The sequence below is a fragment of the Anser brachyrhynchus genome (genome assembly GCF_964034855.1).
Source record: "Anser brachyrhynchus genome assembly, chromosome: 20".
In the NCBI taxonomy this organism is placed as follows: domain Eukaryota; kingdom Metazoa; phylum Chordata; class Aves; order Anseriformes; family Anatidae; genus Anser; species Anser brachyrhynchus.
In genome coordinates, this window is record NC_137713.1 from 1,382,136 (window position 1) to 1,400,249 (window position 18,114).

General features: G+C 42.6%; 1 protein-coding gene across 1 annotated transcript in view; it reads right to left on the reverse strand.

Annotated features, from left to right (window-relative positions):
* Window positions 1-343: 343 nt before the first annotated feature.
* KSR1 (kinase suppressor of ras 1) overlaps window positions 344-18,114 on the reverse strand; it is a 68,131-nt gene continuing 50,360 nt past the window's right edge. Inside the window, 15 exon segments of the mRNA XM_080562788.1 lie at window positions 344-3,277; window positions 7,276-7,409; window positions 7,768-7,903; window positions 8,210-8,341; window positions 8,759-8,892; window positions 9,683-9,779; window positions 10,625-11,004; window positions 12,076-12,121; window positions 12,400-12,454; window positions 13,315-13,356; window positions 14,617-14,785; window positions 15,089-15,195; window positions 15,300-15,361; window positions 15,934-16,017; window positions 17,133-17,193. Of these exon segments, the coding sequence (XP_080418914.1) occupies window positions 3,199-3,277; window positions 7,276-7,409; window positions 7,768-7,903; window positions 8,210-8,341; window positions 8,759-8,892; window positions 9,683-9,779; window positions 10,625-11,004; window positions 12,076-12,121; window positions 12,400-12,454; window positions 13,315-13,356; window positions 14,617-14,785; window positions 15,089-15,195; window positions 15,300-15,361; window positions 15,934-16,017; window positions 17,133-17,193 (1,718 nt within the window). The 3' untranslated portion in view covers window positions 344-3,198.

Genomic DNA, 18,114 nt, shown 5'->3' on the forward strand with positions numbered 1-18,114 from the left:
CGAAGCCCACCGGGGATCACGCTGGTGAATGGGGTGCCCCAAAGTCGGGGAAGGTGTTTGGTGCTTAACTGAGCTCGCAGGTACACGGGTCAGGGGGCTTCAGGTGGGACAGGGGCTGGGGGTGCCCCTTGGCTCCACGGCCAGCCTGCCTTGCTGGGGCAGGGTCAGCAGCGTTGGGCTCACGGGACAATGTGGGGACCTCCAGGGCTCACCCAGCCCTGGGGGGAGACCTCTGGAGGGGGCTGCGGGGCTGCCCTGTGGGGCTCTGGCTGCCGCCCACCTCCACGGGGCTTGGCAGTGCAGGAAGGTACAAGTCAACGGGGGGAAAAAGCTCAAACCACAATTCTGTAACACTTGCTTTATCCAGAGCAAAGATTTATTCACTGAAAAGATTCCTACATACCCAGAATTTTATTAGCATAGAGTGCACTTCTGTCTTTTTTTTTTTTTTGCTGGTTGCATAAACTAATACAGAAACTGTTATTAATACTAACAATTTTTAATTAATTTAATAGCAATTCTGGAAGACACTCAGTTGATAGAAAATATAAAAAAAAAATTTTTACTGTACAAAGTTTACATCACATTTGAAAAGAAAACGTGTCCATTTTCACCATATTACAGACTCCATTTACATTCACTACTGACATGTGGCTATTGTAGCAGCATTGTACAGCCAGCTTCACATTTACAACTCTAAAATGGTACAGGCTTACCGTGCTTCACGCCCTTACACCAGCACACGAGGAGACAGTACATGTGACAGTACAATGCGACCGAGACCGAATGACTGTCGCTTGGTTTGCAACATAGTAAGGGATAAGAGCTTGACTTTCTTCACAGCTGTACAACTCCACTGGTTTTGTTTGACTTTCGTGTGTATCACACCAGCTGATTAAAACAAATATTATCCCAGAGACAGTAATCGGTCCCTGCTCTCTGAATACTGGGTTCAGGAGGCTGGGTTTTGCTTTCAAGGGCAATTTGTGGGAGTTGAACGCAAATCCAAGGAAGGGTTGAATTTGGATCTCAAATCTCATGATTTAAAGACACATTTTGAAACCCTTCCCTGGAGCAGCAGGACAGGAGTCCCACCACCGGGCACTGCTCGGCCGGTGTGCAGGGATAAGCCTCCTGTTGGCGTTCCGCACGCCTCAAAGCGCAGCACGAAAGGACGTGAGGTTTTAGGCAAGTGGCTGTGCTGAAAGCAGGGGACCAGTGCTGCTCTTGAACTACACCTGCAGGCAGTCATAGGAAAAACAAGTTTTCTGTATGTCTTTTAATACTATTGTTTTGTTTTAAGCTGGCTAGTCATCAGTGCTGGCTGTCCTTCCAGCCAGTCACCTTATTAAGAGTGAGGAGGATATATTGCTTTCTCAGCAGTGCGCTTGCACGTGGCCGCAGCAGCGCTACCACTGCTGAACAGGCGAGGAAAGGCCGTGTGTTTGGGAAGGGGGCTGCTGCAGCCAAGGGAGGGCTTCAGCCCGGGGGTCTGCCTCTCAGTGTCGCTATGATGCGCGTTCCTCCCCACTTTTGGGGGTGTCGTGCCGTTGTTACTTCAGCAGCACTTGCTGGGAAAACAACCTCTGTTTAAGCCTGTGACACAGTATTATTGTGAGAGAGCAAACAGCAAATCTTGACAAGAAGCAGGTGGTGTAGGTTAGATGCACAGGGCACATGGAAGGGGTTGAGTTGCTTTACAGTGTGGGAGGGAGGAAGGAGGTTGAGTACCACAATGCCACACCTGGCTACCACCAAAACCGACTTTTTGTTTTAATTTGAGACACATCTTAAAAGTCACTGTAGCACAATATTTCTAAGAGAATATAACTGGCTTACGCATATAGCAGGAGTGAAGCTCTCTGCTCAACAGAACTCAGAAGTTTTTTGCCACTTAATTTTCTATGAAAGTCAGCCATCTGTAAAATAGCCAAATTGAGGGCCTGCTACTTTGCATGCTTTATGGAGGACTTCAGAGCTCTTCTCCCTGCAATCTTCATTTCAAATCCTTGTAATGATGGCGAACGGTATAGAGGAGGTGTGTAACGTACTAGTGCTAAGTGGGATAATGCATCAGTCACCTTAAATGCGGTAATAATCTGTATCCTTTATAAGCTGCATATTACACACTGGAGCATGTGTTTTGTTTTATGTCTTAAAATTTACTTTTGAAACAAGTCTGAGCTGTTGGGTTGTAAGGTTTGTGTTGTGCTTAGTTTTCCCCAAAACTACGGTTTAGTCCTAAATGCCTTAAAACCAACAGCTTGCAAACTTACATGACCACCTCCAGGAGTCAGTCAGAAAGGACACAGGGGAGAGAAATGGATAGCTTTTACGCGTGTCTTTCTTGCCTCTCCCTGGAGCTCTGGAAAACATCACTTGTTCTGCAAATGAGGTGGTGATTGGGACAGTAAGCATCTAGTCTGGCTGAGCAGCGTTACATTTCCAACAGTGCTGTTAGTTCAGGGGACTAGAATTTGCTGCGCCTGAAACTTGGGAAGAGGAATTTGGCAGCTGGGAGCTTGCCTTCCCCGCGTGCATGGAGCTAAACCCGGTCTTGGCAGCATGTCAGCACCCTGCTCTGGGGGGCGTGATAACCAACTCCCCTGTAAGAAGTAGATTTGTATTAGTGTAACTTAATTCAAGGTAACCCAGAGCTTGAACCAACCCTGCTGAAACAAATCACAGAGTAATCACAAACTGAATAATCAGTTTGGCAAAATCACAACGCAATGGATCAATTTTGCCTTAGTGAAAGGAAAACATAATTTAAAACTTCAACACCTTGTACGAGATGCATAGCTGTTCTGAAAGAAGCCAGTTCCACCTGTCTTCGGGAAAACAAATATTTTGAAGGCAAAAGATAGCTCTTATTTACACCACAGACGCAAGAAGGAACTAGAAATAGGTTGGTTTCTTTTCAGTGCTTTTTGAATGGCTGTAGTTAAACTTGATTCACTGTTTATTATGTTTTAAAAAATATAGTTCACACAAAAGTATCATGTAAACATTCTTTAAATAACTGCTGGTGCTCAGGCAGAATTCAGACTTTGCAAACAACACAGGCCTGTGAACTGATGGTCATGCGGCTTTCAGCTGTGGCTGCACCAGTTTCGTAGCTTGGAAGATTCAGTGAAGGTTTCTGATGCTTTGTGTAAGTAGGTAGACAACATTATCACAAGACAATTAAACACCACGCTATATCTTTTGATTACTTGGTTCCAGGATTCCCAAGCCAAATCTTTCAAAACGCAGGACAACTTTGCTACTGTTAATGCTGAAAAGAGGGGGGAGGGAAAGGGAAAGAGCTGTTTATTTTTGGTTCCTTGTTGTTTTTCCCCCATAAAGCTACAGTCATATAAAAAGAAATTAAATGGGTTGGATTCTGGTCTCATACAACTTCAGATCATCCAGCAAAGTGTTTTAAGAAATTAAGCAGCAAACCTGTGAACTTAGTTATGCTAACCTCATTAGTGAAAAAACAACTCAAATGGGAGAAGCAGGAGACTTTCATAAATACCTAAGGTGGGTAGAAGCCTGACACCTGTTTTCAACACGCTTTTGCTTTCCTTGAAATAAAGAGGGAAGGAAAAAAATTACTTAGCTTTTGTTTTGGTTTGACTGGGTTTTTTTTGTTGGTTTTTTTTCTTGTTTTTTTAAGGGAAAGGAAGGGTTTTGACAAGGTACATCAATCATTTCAAAAAACCCATTTGCTCCTCTTTATAGACTGTAGCAAGTGAATAAAGATGTCTTTTCCTTCACCCTTAAGCTGTTAGCATAGCTATAAACATTTTCACTTCAAAATGCCTTCTTACACATATGCACTCAGGTGACAGCAAAGCAGACAGCCTGAATACATTCTTTTCAGCGTTGTGTGCAAGCATCTGACTTTCTAAGAGAATAAATATGTGCATGTATTTGTCCTCACTGAGGACAGTAAAAACCTCTCTGGTTCCTGGTGCTTACCCTCCTCTGTCCCTATCCTTTCCCCTCAAAAAAAAAAATTCAAAATCATGAATTAGTAAGGAATGAAAAAAGATCTTTTCCAAAAAGGCACATAAGTGTGTTACCTGCAATTCTGCAAAGCTCCTAATGCGAAGTCAGGCATTTTGCTGAACAGAGGATGTAAACATGAGCAAACCATAGAATTCAAAACTGGATTTGCAAGGGGAGGAGAAAGAGGGAAAGAAGGGCTTTCCTCCTCTTTTGCACAGCACTGTAGCTGATCTCAGCCAACCCCCGTGGGCCAGTTTTGGGCACCGCTGGGGGCCTGTTCCCAAGTAGGCTAGGGGACTGCAATCTGCCCCAAGCAGAGCAAGGACCATCTTTCTTTTCACGCAAGAACTACCCTTGCGCCCCCTGAAAAGAACTGCCCCTCAGGTCAATGCAATGCTGGGTCTCATCCCACAGGAGGACCAGCGCAATCTGGCCCTTGAGTCAGGGTGGTTTGCAACACAAGTGAAGTGTTCACTTGTCAGCTGTGCCTTTGAAAAATGCACCTGCTCTGTTTGGTCACAAACCCCAGCCCTGCACTAAGGCTGACACGCACCACCTCAGACTGCAGCTAGGAAAATGCACCCTTCTGCCTCGCAAGACCTGGGGGACCTGCACATCCCGCCCGTGTCGGCAAACCCCCGGCCTGCTGGGCAGGACGCCCGGCCCTCCGCTGCGTGCACCTGGTTAGTCAGAGAGCAGATCACTAGGCCCTCTGCAGGAGGGAGCTACAGCCCGATGAAATGCTTCAGAAGTGAGAGATGGCCACGTTGTTAGACAGTAACTTCTTGCAGACAGTTGTTGTTATTCAAGCTAACAGCCCACACCAAGCAGAAAAAGGCAGAAAAGGAGAATTCGGATAAAGTGTTGATTATGTCCATGGGTTAATTTCGTGGTTTGTTTTCGCTTTTTTAAATGGAAGGTGATTGTCCAAGTTGCCGGTTAGGATGCAACAGATGGAAGCATGCAAGGTGGAACCCATTATTGCACCAGTAGCTACAACCTACAGAGAAATATGGGAGGGAAGGGAAAAAGACACCGTGAGAGTTAGTCTTCAGTTATTTAAAGCAAGCCCTTGTGAACTATTATAAAGCTTACATCAGAATAAAGCGTGGGGTTAGTGCAATATTTCTCAAAAGATTGGTTGGAGGAGATGTGAACGTGTCTTTACTGGGTTTTGAATCTGGTCTCTGGCTGACGTGGCTGTGGAGAGCCTTCCAAGTGTGACCTGAATGTGATGTACTTTGCAGGGACTAAAAAGCAACTGAGCTGCCTGCATTTTCATTTCACTGAGCACTACTTCAGCTGTCAGTGTTGATATGTAATGCTGACGCTTAAAGTAATTCTCCCGTTACATGCTTTGAGCAGAGAAAAAGTAGTAATATATGCAAATGTACAGGAAGCAGTTGCAGTAGGAGGGGGAGGGTCTGCGTCTACCCAGGCAAAAATAATTAGGGTAGCTGCTCTGTAAGGCACAGTTCCACAAGCTGTTCAAGAAGAACTCCCTATGGAAACACTAATCCAAAATAATCACTTGGCAAATTACTCTGGAAATGAGCACTCTCATGAACTGACTGCCCAAATGGGAAGCATTACTTCAAGTTAATTTCCAATGTGCTGTTAGAGGACAATGCAGGGTTGTGTGACTGCCTGCATGGGAATGTGCAGACACCTTGGGCTCTGTCTGGTCAGCCCTGTCTGGTTAGGTAGGAGAAAAGATGCCAAACAGCCAGCGTTAATGATCCAGCGTAAGTGGATCTGATAGTATGGAGAAATGAGGGCACGAAAGCGTTGCCACACAGAACCATCGTGTTGGAGGGCACTGTGTTTCTGTAGAAAGGGAAAAAAAATTAACAAAGGACACTGCGATATCATGCAAATCTCCTGGCAAAGAAACGGTTGTTATAACACCATTTGAACACCGTGATCCTCCTTTGAGACAGGGGAGAATTAGTTTTAAAGAAATATAAACATTTCTTTTTTTTAAAAAAAAAAAAAAGAGAAACTGTCACAGCTGCAGCAGGATGATTGAAGGGAATGGGCAGTAGAGCTGAAACGTGCACACCTGAGGTAGCCGGTATAGACCTGGCCACCACAAGCTGTGCCTGGAAGTAGTTTGGCAAGCGCGTGGGTTTTGTGGAATGAGCGTTCCTAGGGGAAGCACGAGGCCATGTTCCCATTTCTGCCAACTGGAGTTTGTTTGCAGACCCTGCTGCGTGCCCAAAGCGAGGCTGTACAGCACTGGAGATTAGGCAACGGACATAAACGATCAGTTTGGTGTCTGAGGTGGGAATTTCAGCCTCTGGGCTCCAGAAATTGTATCTGTTTTGCTTCCACTAGTAGAAGTGGAGCTGGGATCCATTTTTGTCTGACTGACAGGTTATTCGTGACAAGGGAGACTGAAAGTTTTAGGCCCCATGGCTTTATGCCCATCTATTCTGAACTGGAATGAGTTTTAAATTCTGGTCTCGTCTATAATGACAGATGTCACAGGATGTTCAATCAGGTATTTTTGAGGAATCTCTCCCAATTTTGACAGTTTACAGACGCTTGATCTTACAACACTTTTCTTCCCCAATTGCAACATCGATCCTGACTTTGAAAATATCATGATCTGACAAGGATTTATCTGTCAGCTCTTGACTTATCTTTCCTTGGTCCAAACCTTGACATGAATCCAACCTGGAGATTCAGTCCAAACACAACTTGTTCCTAGCTGTCAGTTCACTGCATGTGCCAAGCAATTTAGAGATACTCGCGATGATTAGCACCTACTTTGTTTTTTCTCCAGGAATCAATTACACTGATGCTGTAATTACTAGTGCTGCATTTCTTTATCTGCCTGTGCGAACTGGGGAGTCTTCCATAAAGGGGAAGGAAAGGGAGGGAAGTCTGTTTTTTTCCTATACGTCCCTTTAGGAGGGTTACAAGGTGGTGACCTTTCTCAGTCAGTACCAGCCATTATGGAGGAAATTCTAATCACTTTTTGGTCAGTGTGGGCCCTTTCCGATGATGTTGGTTGATACTTTCTGAAACCAAACAAAGCTGGATAAATGATCTACAGGAGGAGGGAGGTGAATATGTTGAAGTAGGAAATTATCTGTCTGAAGTGCATGCAAATTTCATTGCATAATACCCTAGGTAACTAGAAAAGCAGAACAGCATGCAGTCACTCTGCTACTGAAGGGCTGACAGACCCCAGGAAGGCAAAATAAAGCACAGGAATTACCAGTTAGCAGTTTCTGAGCAGCACAAGTATTCTCAACAACAGCAGATACTCACTCAGCAGACTTCCAGAAATGCCCTGGATGGGAGAGACGACGATTCAGTTTTGGCAGTTTTTCAAGCATATCCATGAGGACAGTGAAGCTAGGTCTCTCAGTGAGATCAAATGACCAGCATGCTGAGAGAATTTCCTGCAAAGGATATTTCAGGCTCATTATCTCCTCTTAGTTCACATGTCAACTGTTCAGACCAAGCAACTGACTGAGCAGTGTGATTTGTGGGAGCCCAGCTAGAGCTGCTTTTTAACAGACGTTTTGGACATTCTAATAATCAAACAGTATCCTGTGTACCAGTGGATGCCCACTTCTGTATGACAATAATGGGAAGAGACTTGGAATCCAACCAGCCTCATTCTAACCTGTTCTCTCTCCTGCCCTTTATCTTTAGAGTTATAATAAGAGTAAAATAGATCCCTTTAAGCAGCTCCCTCTCTTCCAGCATCCCCAGTGAACAGCTGTTTGGAAAGACTCCTGCAACTGATGTACTTACATTCACTTCTTTCCCCAAACTGACAGTTGCAAGGACTTGTTTCACTCCTTCGCCACTTCCAATCTGCCAGATGAGTGCCTCTGCAGGCTGGTTCTTGAAGGGCCATTCTCTTGCTTGGAGCTCATACCACACAGTCCTGCAACATCAACAGACAAATCAAGGCTTTGCCCGCTCTTAAAGAGAATGATGCAAAACCCTGACACAGTCCCAATTACTTCAGATAAGCTCTGGAAGGTGTATAAAGCTGTGCAGCAAATCCCTCCCAGCCTACCCACCTCCCTATCAAACTGTCCTGCCCACGTCTTTTGTAGTGGGTGAGGAAAACGCATCCTAGCTACAATCCCCAGTCTGAGAGAAGAGGACCACTGACTGGCAGGGCTCAGGTCTGTGCCGTATCTCGTTTCGCATGCTCCCATGGTACTCTCAGGTATTCCTCTCTTACCCAAAGGCATAGATATCTGCAGCTTTGGAGAAAGGTAGCTTGTCTTCATCTTTGCCAGGGGCCATCTCACGAACAATTTCAGGGGCCAGGTAGCACAACCAGTCATGAGGCAGCTTCAATTCATTCTCCCTCCTGAGTTCAAAAGAAAGAAGCCATAGTGAAACACTTATGTAAAGCAAGAAGCAGCACATGGCTCATATCTGTGCTTTGCCTAATGCCTTTATTTACTGAAATGTTTTGTTTTGGCTAACACTTTCTATTTTTCTAGACATATTAAAAAAAAATGCAAGTGTTGGCCTGACTCTACAGATCACTGTTGGGCTTGAAGTTATTTTTGTTCAGAGTCTTAGTTCATATATAACTTTCTAGCTGTGTGCTACTGGATGCGTAGAAAGGACTCTGCTTGCAAAAAAAGAAGTGCAAAACATTTTTAAGTACTAAAGCAATCAACACTCCTCATTTGTACTGTGTAATGCATCAAAATGTTTCCTTATTTGATCATTACTTATCACTCTAGAAGTGGACCAAAGCATTGAAACCTCCACCTACCTTCCTTCCTGAACCACACCTGAAATCCCAAATAATCCAAAGTCAGTGATCACAACTTTTCCATTATCATAGAAAACATTCTTGGATTTCAGATCCTTATGTACAATCCCCTTGGCGTGAAGATAGCCCATGCCCTAGGAAAAAGTTTATATTCAGAGATGTCATTTTTTTTTCTTATTTACAAGCCTCTAACTGGGCATGCTTTGCTTTCTAACACACATTTACTCCAGAATAAATAATGAATTTTAAGTGGGGACACAGCAACTGTCTGACTTATGCAGGAAGGGTGCAGGGAAAGTCTGCAAGGAGATTTTAGCTCCGTGCTCATCCTCTGAAATGCTTTTCATCCTCTACATAGTAGGGCTGCTGGAAGGGTACTCTTACTTGAAGAGCATTAAGCACCCATGGACTCACAATTCTGAAGAAGTCTGTATGCGTAAGAACAATGAGCAACTGACACAAGCTTGCTCACTAAAATCACAGGATACTTCTTCCAGGAAGAAAAACAGCAGAAATGCTGCTCAGTTCAGCAGAAACACTGAAACAGCTTTAGAAATGTTACTTCAATTGAGCAATACTGAATGCAAGCACTGGAAGACTGTGCAACTCTGGGGGAAAATAACGTTTACCTCAGAATGCATTAACTTAGGAAATGTGTCATGCATTTCTTCATGGTTCCCCTTACCAAAATTCTCCCTCCCCTTACTAGCAAGCAAAAGGTCTATTTCTATCCTTTCAGGTCCTTAGCTTACTGCCCGCTTCTCTTTATCCAATTTCAAGTTTTTCCTGCCACAATACGCTGTGGCAAGTTACAGGCGTGGCTACTGAGATCTACCGAACCACCCCAGCTGTGCGTTCTCTAGGCTCTTGCTGAGGCACTACTCACAAAGCAGATGTCTCTGTTAGCAGGATGTACACGCTTACCTTAATGATCTCCTGTGCTATCTGCCTGGTTTTATTAATATCCAGGGATATCTTGGGGTCCCTTACAAACGAATGAAGTGTCCTTCCTTTGCAGAAGCTACAGAAAAGAGGAACAGTCCTGAAAAATGCCTTTAAAACATTGGAGGCAAACAAAAATCAACACTGAATGCTCAACTGGTTTTCATATGTTGATAGAATCCCACTCCTACTTGAACTGCCGGGAAATGCCATTTCAAAGAATTTTAAGGGCCCAATTGATTTACAGCTGTATGGGTGTACACACGTACAGGTGAGCCACCGTTAAAGCACATTCAAACATATACAACAAATGCTTAAGTATTTCTTCAGAGGCCCAGTTCTTGCTATGCTATTCTGACAGCTGCAGTCCAGTTTTCAAAACCTGAGCACCTGCTTCTGCTGGGGCTATTGCTCAATTAAGCAGGAAACTTCCTGTGGAATTGACAACTAGAAATGAGTAAGTACCTCCTTGCCAAACTATGAGTGGCATCCTGTTGGCCTGACATAAATTCAGCCTTCATATGAACATCCCCAAAAGCTGTTATCTAGGGGCTAAATAATCCTAATATCAACAAAATACTGAAAACAGAAGAGGAGAGAAAAATAGTAATATTCTTGCCTAATCGGCAAGTGTCTCTAAAAGGAACAGAAAAGATCAATAACTGTATTATCAACCTCACATACTGTTTTATTGCCACTGTGCTGAATTGGATGCATCTGGAAGTAGATGACAGAGGAACAGCTTGTTCCAGATTTTTTATATATAATTATTTTAAACTATAATATATTCATATAATACCATAAATACTTTATTTGTTATGCAAATATATAATTTATATAATTATAGAAATGTATTCTATATTATTACTATTAGCAGTAAATAAACATGTATAGTAATACTGAAATACGGTGCTATATCCTCACCTGGTGATGATTGCTAAATGAGGAGGGTTCATGCATGCTCCCATGAAAAGCACCACATTCTCATGCCGGGTCTGTCTGTAATTCATCACCTCCTTTTTAAAGAGCTTGAGATGATCCTGATTGTTCCCATCTATCTCCAACAGCCTGATGGCTACTTCTCCATGCCATTTCCCCTTGTGAACCTTCCCCCATCGCCCTTGGCCGATAGGATCCCCTAGTTCAATCTGTTCAAAGGGAATGTCCCATTCTTGCAGGTAGACGCTGGTCTGGCTAGGTTTGCGATAAATCATCCCTTGCAAACGTGGCCGCCTGTTTGGCAGATCTTCCACCTCGTCCTCATCATCTTCGGGTTCTGATTTATTACTCTCTGGTTCTTCCACCTGTGTATAAAAAGAAAAGAAACCTGTGCTGAGAGTCCCACCTGAGGGACAAAGCAGCCTACCAGCCAGTGACAGAGGCTCTTCTGAGAGGACTTCACGGGGTTGGACGTACATACTCGACTACGGCTCAAAGATGTGCTTCATAGGACAAAGCCATTTCAGAAAGCTACAAAAGACATCTTCTGGATGTCCGTGTGCTGGTGAAGACACGAAAGGCTTTATCCCATTGAGTTAAACTTCTAGAACCAGCACCAACATCTAGGGGCTCAACGTCACTCAGGATTTGGCCCTTCAGTGAATGAAAAAAAGCTAGAGACCATTCCAAAACGAAGCCTCGAAAACCACTTCACTCTCCAAATAAATGTGGGGTGGTGATTTTTGAGTTTGTGGTGTTTCTTCTTTTTTCTTATGTTGCTGTTGGTGGTCGTGGTCTGATTTTTTTGTTTGGTTGTTGTTTTGTGTTTTTTTTTGAGATTACTAAAATTCTCTTGTTAGATTTGCTCCAAAAAAATCAGTAAGCTTGACACAGAATCCAGTAATTTGAGCTGAAATCATTGATTCTATCTCTATTGGTTTACCCATCCCCAAAGAAGCCCATTTCAGTGTCCATACTGCCAGTGGAACGTGTGCTTAGGCACTAAAGAAATCACACAATCTCATGGATTGTGCTTGCAGGATTTACCATGAGCTAACCTGAACACTGGAAGCACCTACACATGCAGTACTTCCAGATTTGAGGTCTGCAGAGTACTTAGACCTCGTAACTCCAGCAGCAGGCCTGCTGCTCTTGTAACATAAAAGCAGCTGCACCAAATTGAGTGAACCAGACATTTGAAAAATATCGTCTTAGCCCAACTAGAAAAAAGTTGTTTTTTGTTACGAATACTTCATTGTTTCAGCCTAGCTACAGAAATCATGAGTTTTCAGTTGAGATCTCTGCAGTACAGACAGATCGGTGGAACTGAGGTAAGGCCCAGCTAGTCTACACCTGCAGTTCCACAGCCACAAATTTTACATTGTACTTCAACGTGCCATCTCTGATTGTACACAAGGGCAAACCAGAAAACCTACCTCTGCTTCACATTCAACTCCATCTGTGTCTGGCTGTTCCTCAGCTCTAGCAAGAGAAGACAGATTTACAATGACAGTAATGTTTGCATATCCACCTGAATTAGAAAAGTGGGCTGCTACCTATGCCATTAGTGGAATAAGTAGTGAGAAGTAGTAAATAGAAAACAGATCTTGATAGCACTATAGTAGGCCAAAGGAAAATAGAATTACTGCTCCACTTAAAAGGTAAGGACTGTCTAAGCTTACTGTGGCAAGTAAGAGAGTAAAATCTGAAGATTATCAGGTAAACACTACGGAAGTAAAAGAATTAGAAACAATACTTACTTAGTGTCTGCAGCTGTTTCTGAAGGCTGTGCTACTTGTGCAGGACTGGGAATTTCTGGGAAAACAAAAAAATGCTACATATTTTACACTTAGATCTCTTATTGATCTGAAATTTTAACATTACAATAACAGGTATTTGCTTCTGATTTAGGAATTAGAAAATAAATTCAACCTCTGACCATAGGATTTTATACATCTACTCATTAAAAACCATCCTAATCTTTCCTAGTACTTACCCAGCTGTGTATTACCAGCTCCAGTCTCCTTCACGTTCACTTACCTATATATCCTCACATAACTGGGGCATTTGGTTTCATCTTTTCCTGCAGGTCATGCGTTCCAACTGCACCCAGTACAACCAGTGTCACCAACGCACAGGAAACTCAACTTGGGTTGCAAATCCTTCACAAATGTCGAGTATACCTGGCATCCTACATTACCAACTCTCACTCTGGAAACAAACAAGCTGTTTCTAAGGGTTTATGAACTAAGTGACTAAGAAAAGAGTTTGCACATGTAAATCCAAATATGAATTCTGTTGCATCATTCTTAAATCCCATAGGCAAGAAAATCTGTTCATAAAGGTGAACTCAAGCACTCTTGAACTTTGGGCCCATTTATACTAAGCATATAACTCTAAAAGTTATCCTTTTTGGAAGAAAAAACACAGCTGTGTACAGAATCCCATAGTAGAAATCTGTTGTTTTACAACTGAATATTAGAAGTTGTACCTAAATACAAGGACAGAGTGCCTGAACTATATATTGAGATAAGAAAAATTTTTAATTGTATTGCATACTTTTTTTTCTTTTCCCAAAAGCAGAATTATCATTCTTGGGTAGCATGCAGAATTTTACAAAAAAGTTACTTTTTGGCAGCAGAAGCTGGTTAGTAGAATTAAAACAATCAACTCACCTGGGAAGATAAATTGTTGTCTATGCTGAATGTAGTAGGCAGCTTTTTTTTTTTTTAATAAAAGGACAGCAAAAAAAATTATGAGGAAGGGAAAAAAACAACAAAACAAGTTAGAGGATCATCAGCAAGTGTCCCGTATGCATTCAATGAATTAGTCCCAAGTCATTGTTTAACAGATTAGTAGATTATCAATCAGCCTGCTTGAGGGGGGTGAATTTTAGCACATGCATCTTTCAAAGACTAAGACAGATGGTACCTATCAAGTCAAAGCTATGTTACCAATAAGCTTACAGTCTGGTGGGAAAACAATACATTTGGACTTGAAGTGGCAGAAGCAAACTTAAAGAGAACCTAGGGATGCAGAAAGGCAGGCCTGGATAAAAGCTGGTGCTTCAATCTTTTCTTATTTCTTCAGCTTCAGCTTTTCCAAGATGCGTGCAGAGAGGTGAAGCTCTGAGCCATTTGCAAGCATTTATTTTTTTAATCTCAGTGAATTTGAATTATATGTCCTAATACAAAGTAGTTGCAGTAGAATCCTTGTACTAAACTGGCACTGCTTCTGCTCCTTACGAGTAGGCAAGAACAGCAACTTTCACTCACAGATCAAAAGTTTGATGCAAAATACAGCAGTATTAAAGGCTAGATGCAGCAGCTACTGAGCAGCATGTGACTTCATTTCCAGATAGAAGGAATTAGGTTTGTTCTCACTATGTAAGTCTTGCCTCTATCAGCTTTGGTAAGGACTACAGACTAAGGACCCAAATGTACAAAGTATGTGGAATAAATTATTTTCACCATACACATCTGACAGATGTTCTAAAAACGCGTGTTGACTGTTGGTTTTCTTTTGGAAGATAGTGATAAAAGTAATTCATCCCAGTTCTCATTTTCATGTTTTGTTCTAGCAATCAGCTTACTTATGTGTTCACCAGAGGCTTTAAATCACAAAGCAGGCAGCATGCATTTTACATTACAATAAGAAAAAGGAAGAAAAAAGAGCATTGTTGGTTTTTTTAGTACTCTTCAAAGAAAAGGAAAGCAGAAAGACTGTATCAGGTAAGAAAGGTACCAGCACTCCTCAATAATTTGTCTTCTGCAAAGGTATCTTGTTGATACAACTTTAAAACTTCTAAAAGCAGAGCATTTCCTTTTATCAGGTATCAGAACACACTTTCGAACTTTGCATAAGACAACTATATATTCAGAAACCTGAAACTACTTAAAAAGTCGTGGTTAGCCTCTGCTTGCATAGATGCCTTTTTCATCTCCGCAGAGTTTTTCTCCTGAAAGAGATGGGCTTACCTGGGAAGTTAAACCGTCCATCCCTCTGGCCCATGGGAGACGGGTTTGGGGGAGGTGTTGCACTAGGAGGATTGGAAGACTGGAAAGGTGCTGGAGAAGATGGTGTGGAAGAGGTTGTAGAAGAGGGATTACTGCTGGAGTCCAGATGATTTATTGCTGTTGGATGCTCCTGGAAAGCAAGAAAAATTGCTACTGAGAAAACAACAGAAATACAGAATTCCCCTCAATGTTTACTGAACGACAGAGAAAGGAAAGCTGTCCCCAGCCTCAATCATAGCATGGTTTCTTTAAGTGAGTAGGGGGCTGGAGCTGTGCGCATCCAATGTTTTACATGCTGGAAACGTCACATCCCAAAGTCTCTTTGCATCAAGGTGCCATTCTTGCTCCAACCAGCAAGGTACTACTGTGACCTCTCTTTATTGTAGCTCCCCAGTGACTTACAGACAGAAGACTCACTTTTGTCACCACGTACCTTTTTAGTTAGTGCTTTGGGAAGAGTTCCGAACTGTGGTTCTGTTGGTCTGTCTACTGGATTATTGATATCAGAAGGGACAGACTCTGTTCTCCTTATTTTGGTTACTGAAAAACAGATTGGAGAAGGGAGGAAAAAAAGCTTTAAATCAGACTTGTCCTCATGATACCACCAGCTACACTGAAGTGCTAAGAATCTGTAGAAAACTTACTGGGGAGGAAGGATATTCTGCAAGCAGGTGCCTCTTTAGTACATTTGTTGTGACATTTTAACCTAAAAGAGAAACATTAAATGTTAAATAGCAACTTGTTCTTTCCCCAAAAGAGGAAGCCTACCCTTAATTTGTACTACTTATGCTAATCTCAGAGAGAGTTCTGGAAAGCTCTGGGCCCCAAAGCAGGCGATACATTTATATGAAGAATCCTGTTATGTATACCATTAGGCTAATGAAAGGTACGTAGACATCTTAGTATCTAAGAAATCATATCTATCATATCTAGAAATCATTTATTTCTAATTTAGTTATCTTCACTGACTCCCGTCCTACGACAGGGAACTGCTGAAATTTCAACATTCTGGACTTTCAGAATTTGACAGAGAATCAAAACCAAGGCCTTGCTGTTATTTAGGTATCTAGTTCCCACTACAAGATTTGCCCATTATCAGGTACGAATCCTGTGGCAGGGAACTAAATTTGATTCCTCCACGTCAGGCTCCCAACCTAAGCATAAGTCATGCAAAGCATCCTATTGCCAGTTTGACTGAAACAAAAAGCGATGCCACAGTTAATACTGCATCACATCTTGAGATACTTGTTACGTTAGAGATCATCTCTGTGTGCTTACCTGCAGTACTTACACTTCACCCCAAACATCATGCTTTTCTGACAGACTTGGCAAATCTGAGATAACCAAGACTTTGTAGAGAACCTAATCAGAGAGAAGAGGGGAAAAATTATGTTAACTAGTATCTAAAGGAACCTATGTTTGTCGGTAGTTATGGACAGGCCACACTCCTTTAGTCTCTTCTGAAAGGGGCAAATAGTATTATGTAAAAGACTTCTTAAGTTTTCTGATCAAGAGCAACTGAAAGAAGGCTGGCATCAATTCTGCTGAACTGTTGCTAGCCCTTTATTATTGAAACAGGGCTGAGAGGTGCTCAGGGGTGTCCCTGACTATGGAGACAGGGTGTACATGAACACATGTATCGGAAGGTCCTCAAAATCCCAGCTTAGCAAGACATGGCAGATTGCAGTTCTGCAGCTCCATACAAAGACACCCAAGCGATAGAATCTCACCTCTTTCCATAAAAGCAGCTCAAACTGTGAGCTTTGCCTTGTGAAACAAGCAGGTGCTTAGAGAGGGCAGCCAGCACACTCCATGTGTAAGTCCAGCCTGCAGGCACGCACTGCCCACCAGGTGCTGACCCCTTTCAGGTCAGTGGGACGTCACATTGCGCTGGTTAAATGCACCTTCCTAGAACTGGGACCCAGCCTATGGTGCGTGCGGTGGTGGCTCTGAGAGCATTATTCCCTTTACCAAAAAACCAAACAGATAGGTTTGTTTGGCATTAGTACCAGCTGGCCCAGTTTCACTTTGGATTTGGGAAGGGGGAACGGAGGAAGCTACTAGGAAGAAAAAAGGAAATGCTCTTTCCACACAGGGAGGAAGAATAAGCTTACCTTTCATTTGTAAGGGTAGAAGTGTTTTAGAAAAGGCATTGTTACATATTTCTCTTACTTACTCCTATCACCCTGGACGTGACCCCCCCCCCCCCCCAAACACTACTGCTGCTGGTACATTAGTCACTGTGGAACCGCAAGTCAATTGGTTTTGTAAAAAAGATTTCCGGGGCTGGACACATCAGAGACATTAAAAACAGATGGATCTGAAGTACAGAGTAACGGCTGAACTTGAGAAATGAGGTGCCCAACCCAACTTCAAGCCCATCTAATAACAGTCCTCCCTTCTACAAACACGTTAAATAGGAAGCTGGCCTGGTCTGACCCCTTCCCTTTGTGGCTTCCACAGCGTGTGTTGCTTACCTGTGTGTTACAGCTAAGCCAAAATCTCTTCGTACTGTCTGAGGGGATCCTTGGGAGAGTTCTGATGGAGAACAAAAGGATGTTTTAGGGACGTATTAGTCACCAGCATGCCTACAAGTCTGGATGTAAACACTCATGGGTAAGAACTAGTAGCCAGGACTCCACTAGGAGTACAGCTGAGATTGGTTTGCCTACTGTGGTAAAACTACCAGCTACTACTCTTTTATTTTGTTTCACATGGAGGCAGTTTAAGGTAAGATTTGGTGGTGGAATCATAATTCTTCCTTCCTTTTGTTAAATCAGTGTGTTTTATATTTAGGGATTACAGAAGTCCATCTGATTAGGTCTAGCCCATTCTCAAAACAAAGTGGACAATAGCGTACTTTCAATTGGTTTACCACAAATACTATCACCCACTTTTCATGCGGTGTCGGAGTATTCTTTTACACTGAAAATTATTATCACCATTTCATAGACAGAGCCAGTGTGACCCAGAAGAATAAAATGATCTAGGTCGGATCACTTAGCTAGCCAATAAATGCAGAAAAGGAGACCTAGACCCCAAAATCCCAGTCCAGTGCTCCAGTGGATATACCACAAAGCTTCTTAAGACCTCTCAAATATTAAGACTCTGGCATATTTCCTGAATTAAATCTATAGCCATGTTACAAATCTGGAGAAAACTCAATCTGTAGCCAGCAACACAGCTTCCAGACTGGACACTGTCAAGGCTTACAAAAAGACACTTTCTCTCTTTGGCCCTAGATGGCACCAAATTCTCTTTTATCATCACTCCAGTGAACTTTTTAAGGCATCTGTGGTCTTCTGCATCTTAAGAAAAGGCTGGAATCACTAGCTGTTTTTCCAAGGAATATTGCTGAGCTAGCGTGAACATCCAAACCACAATTAATTAATCGTGCATTAATCATCATATCAGTTAAGATGTCTAAACCATTACTTAAGAGTTCAAGGAATGTAACAA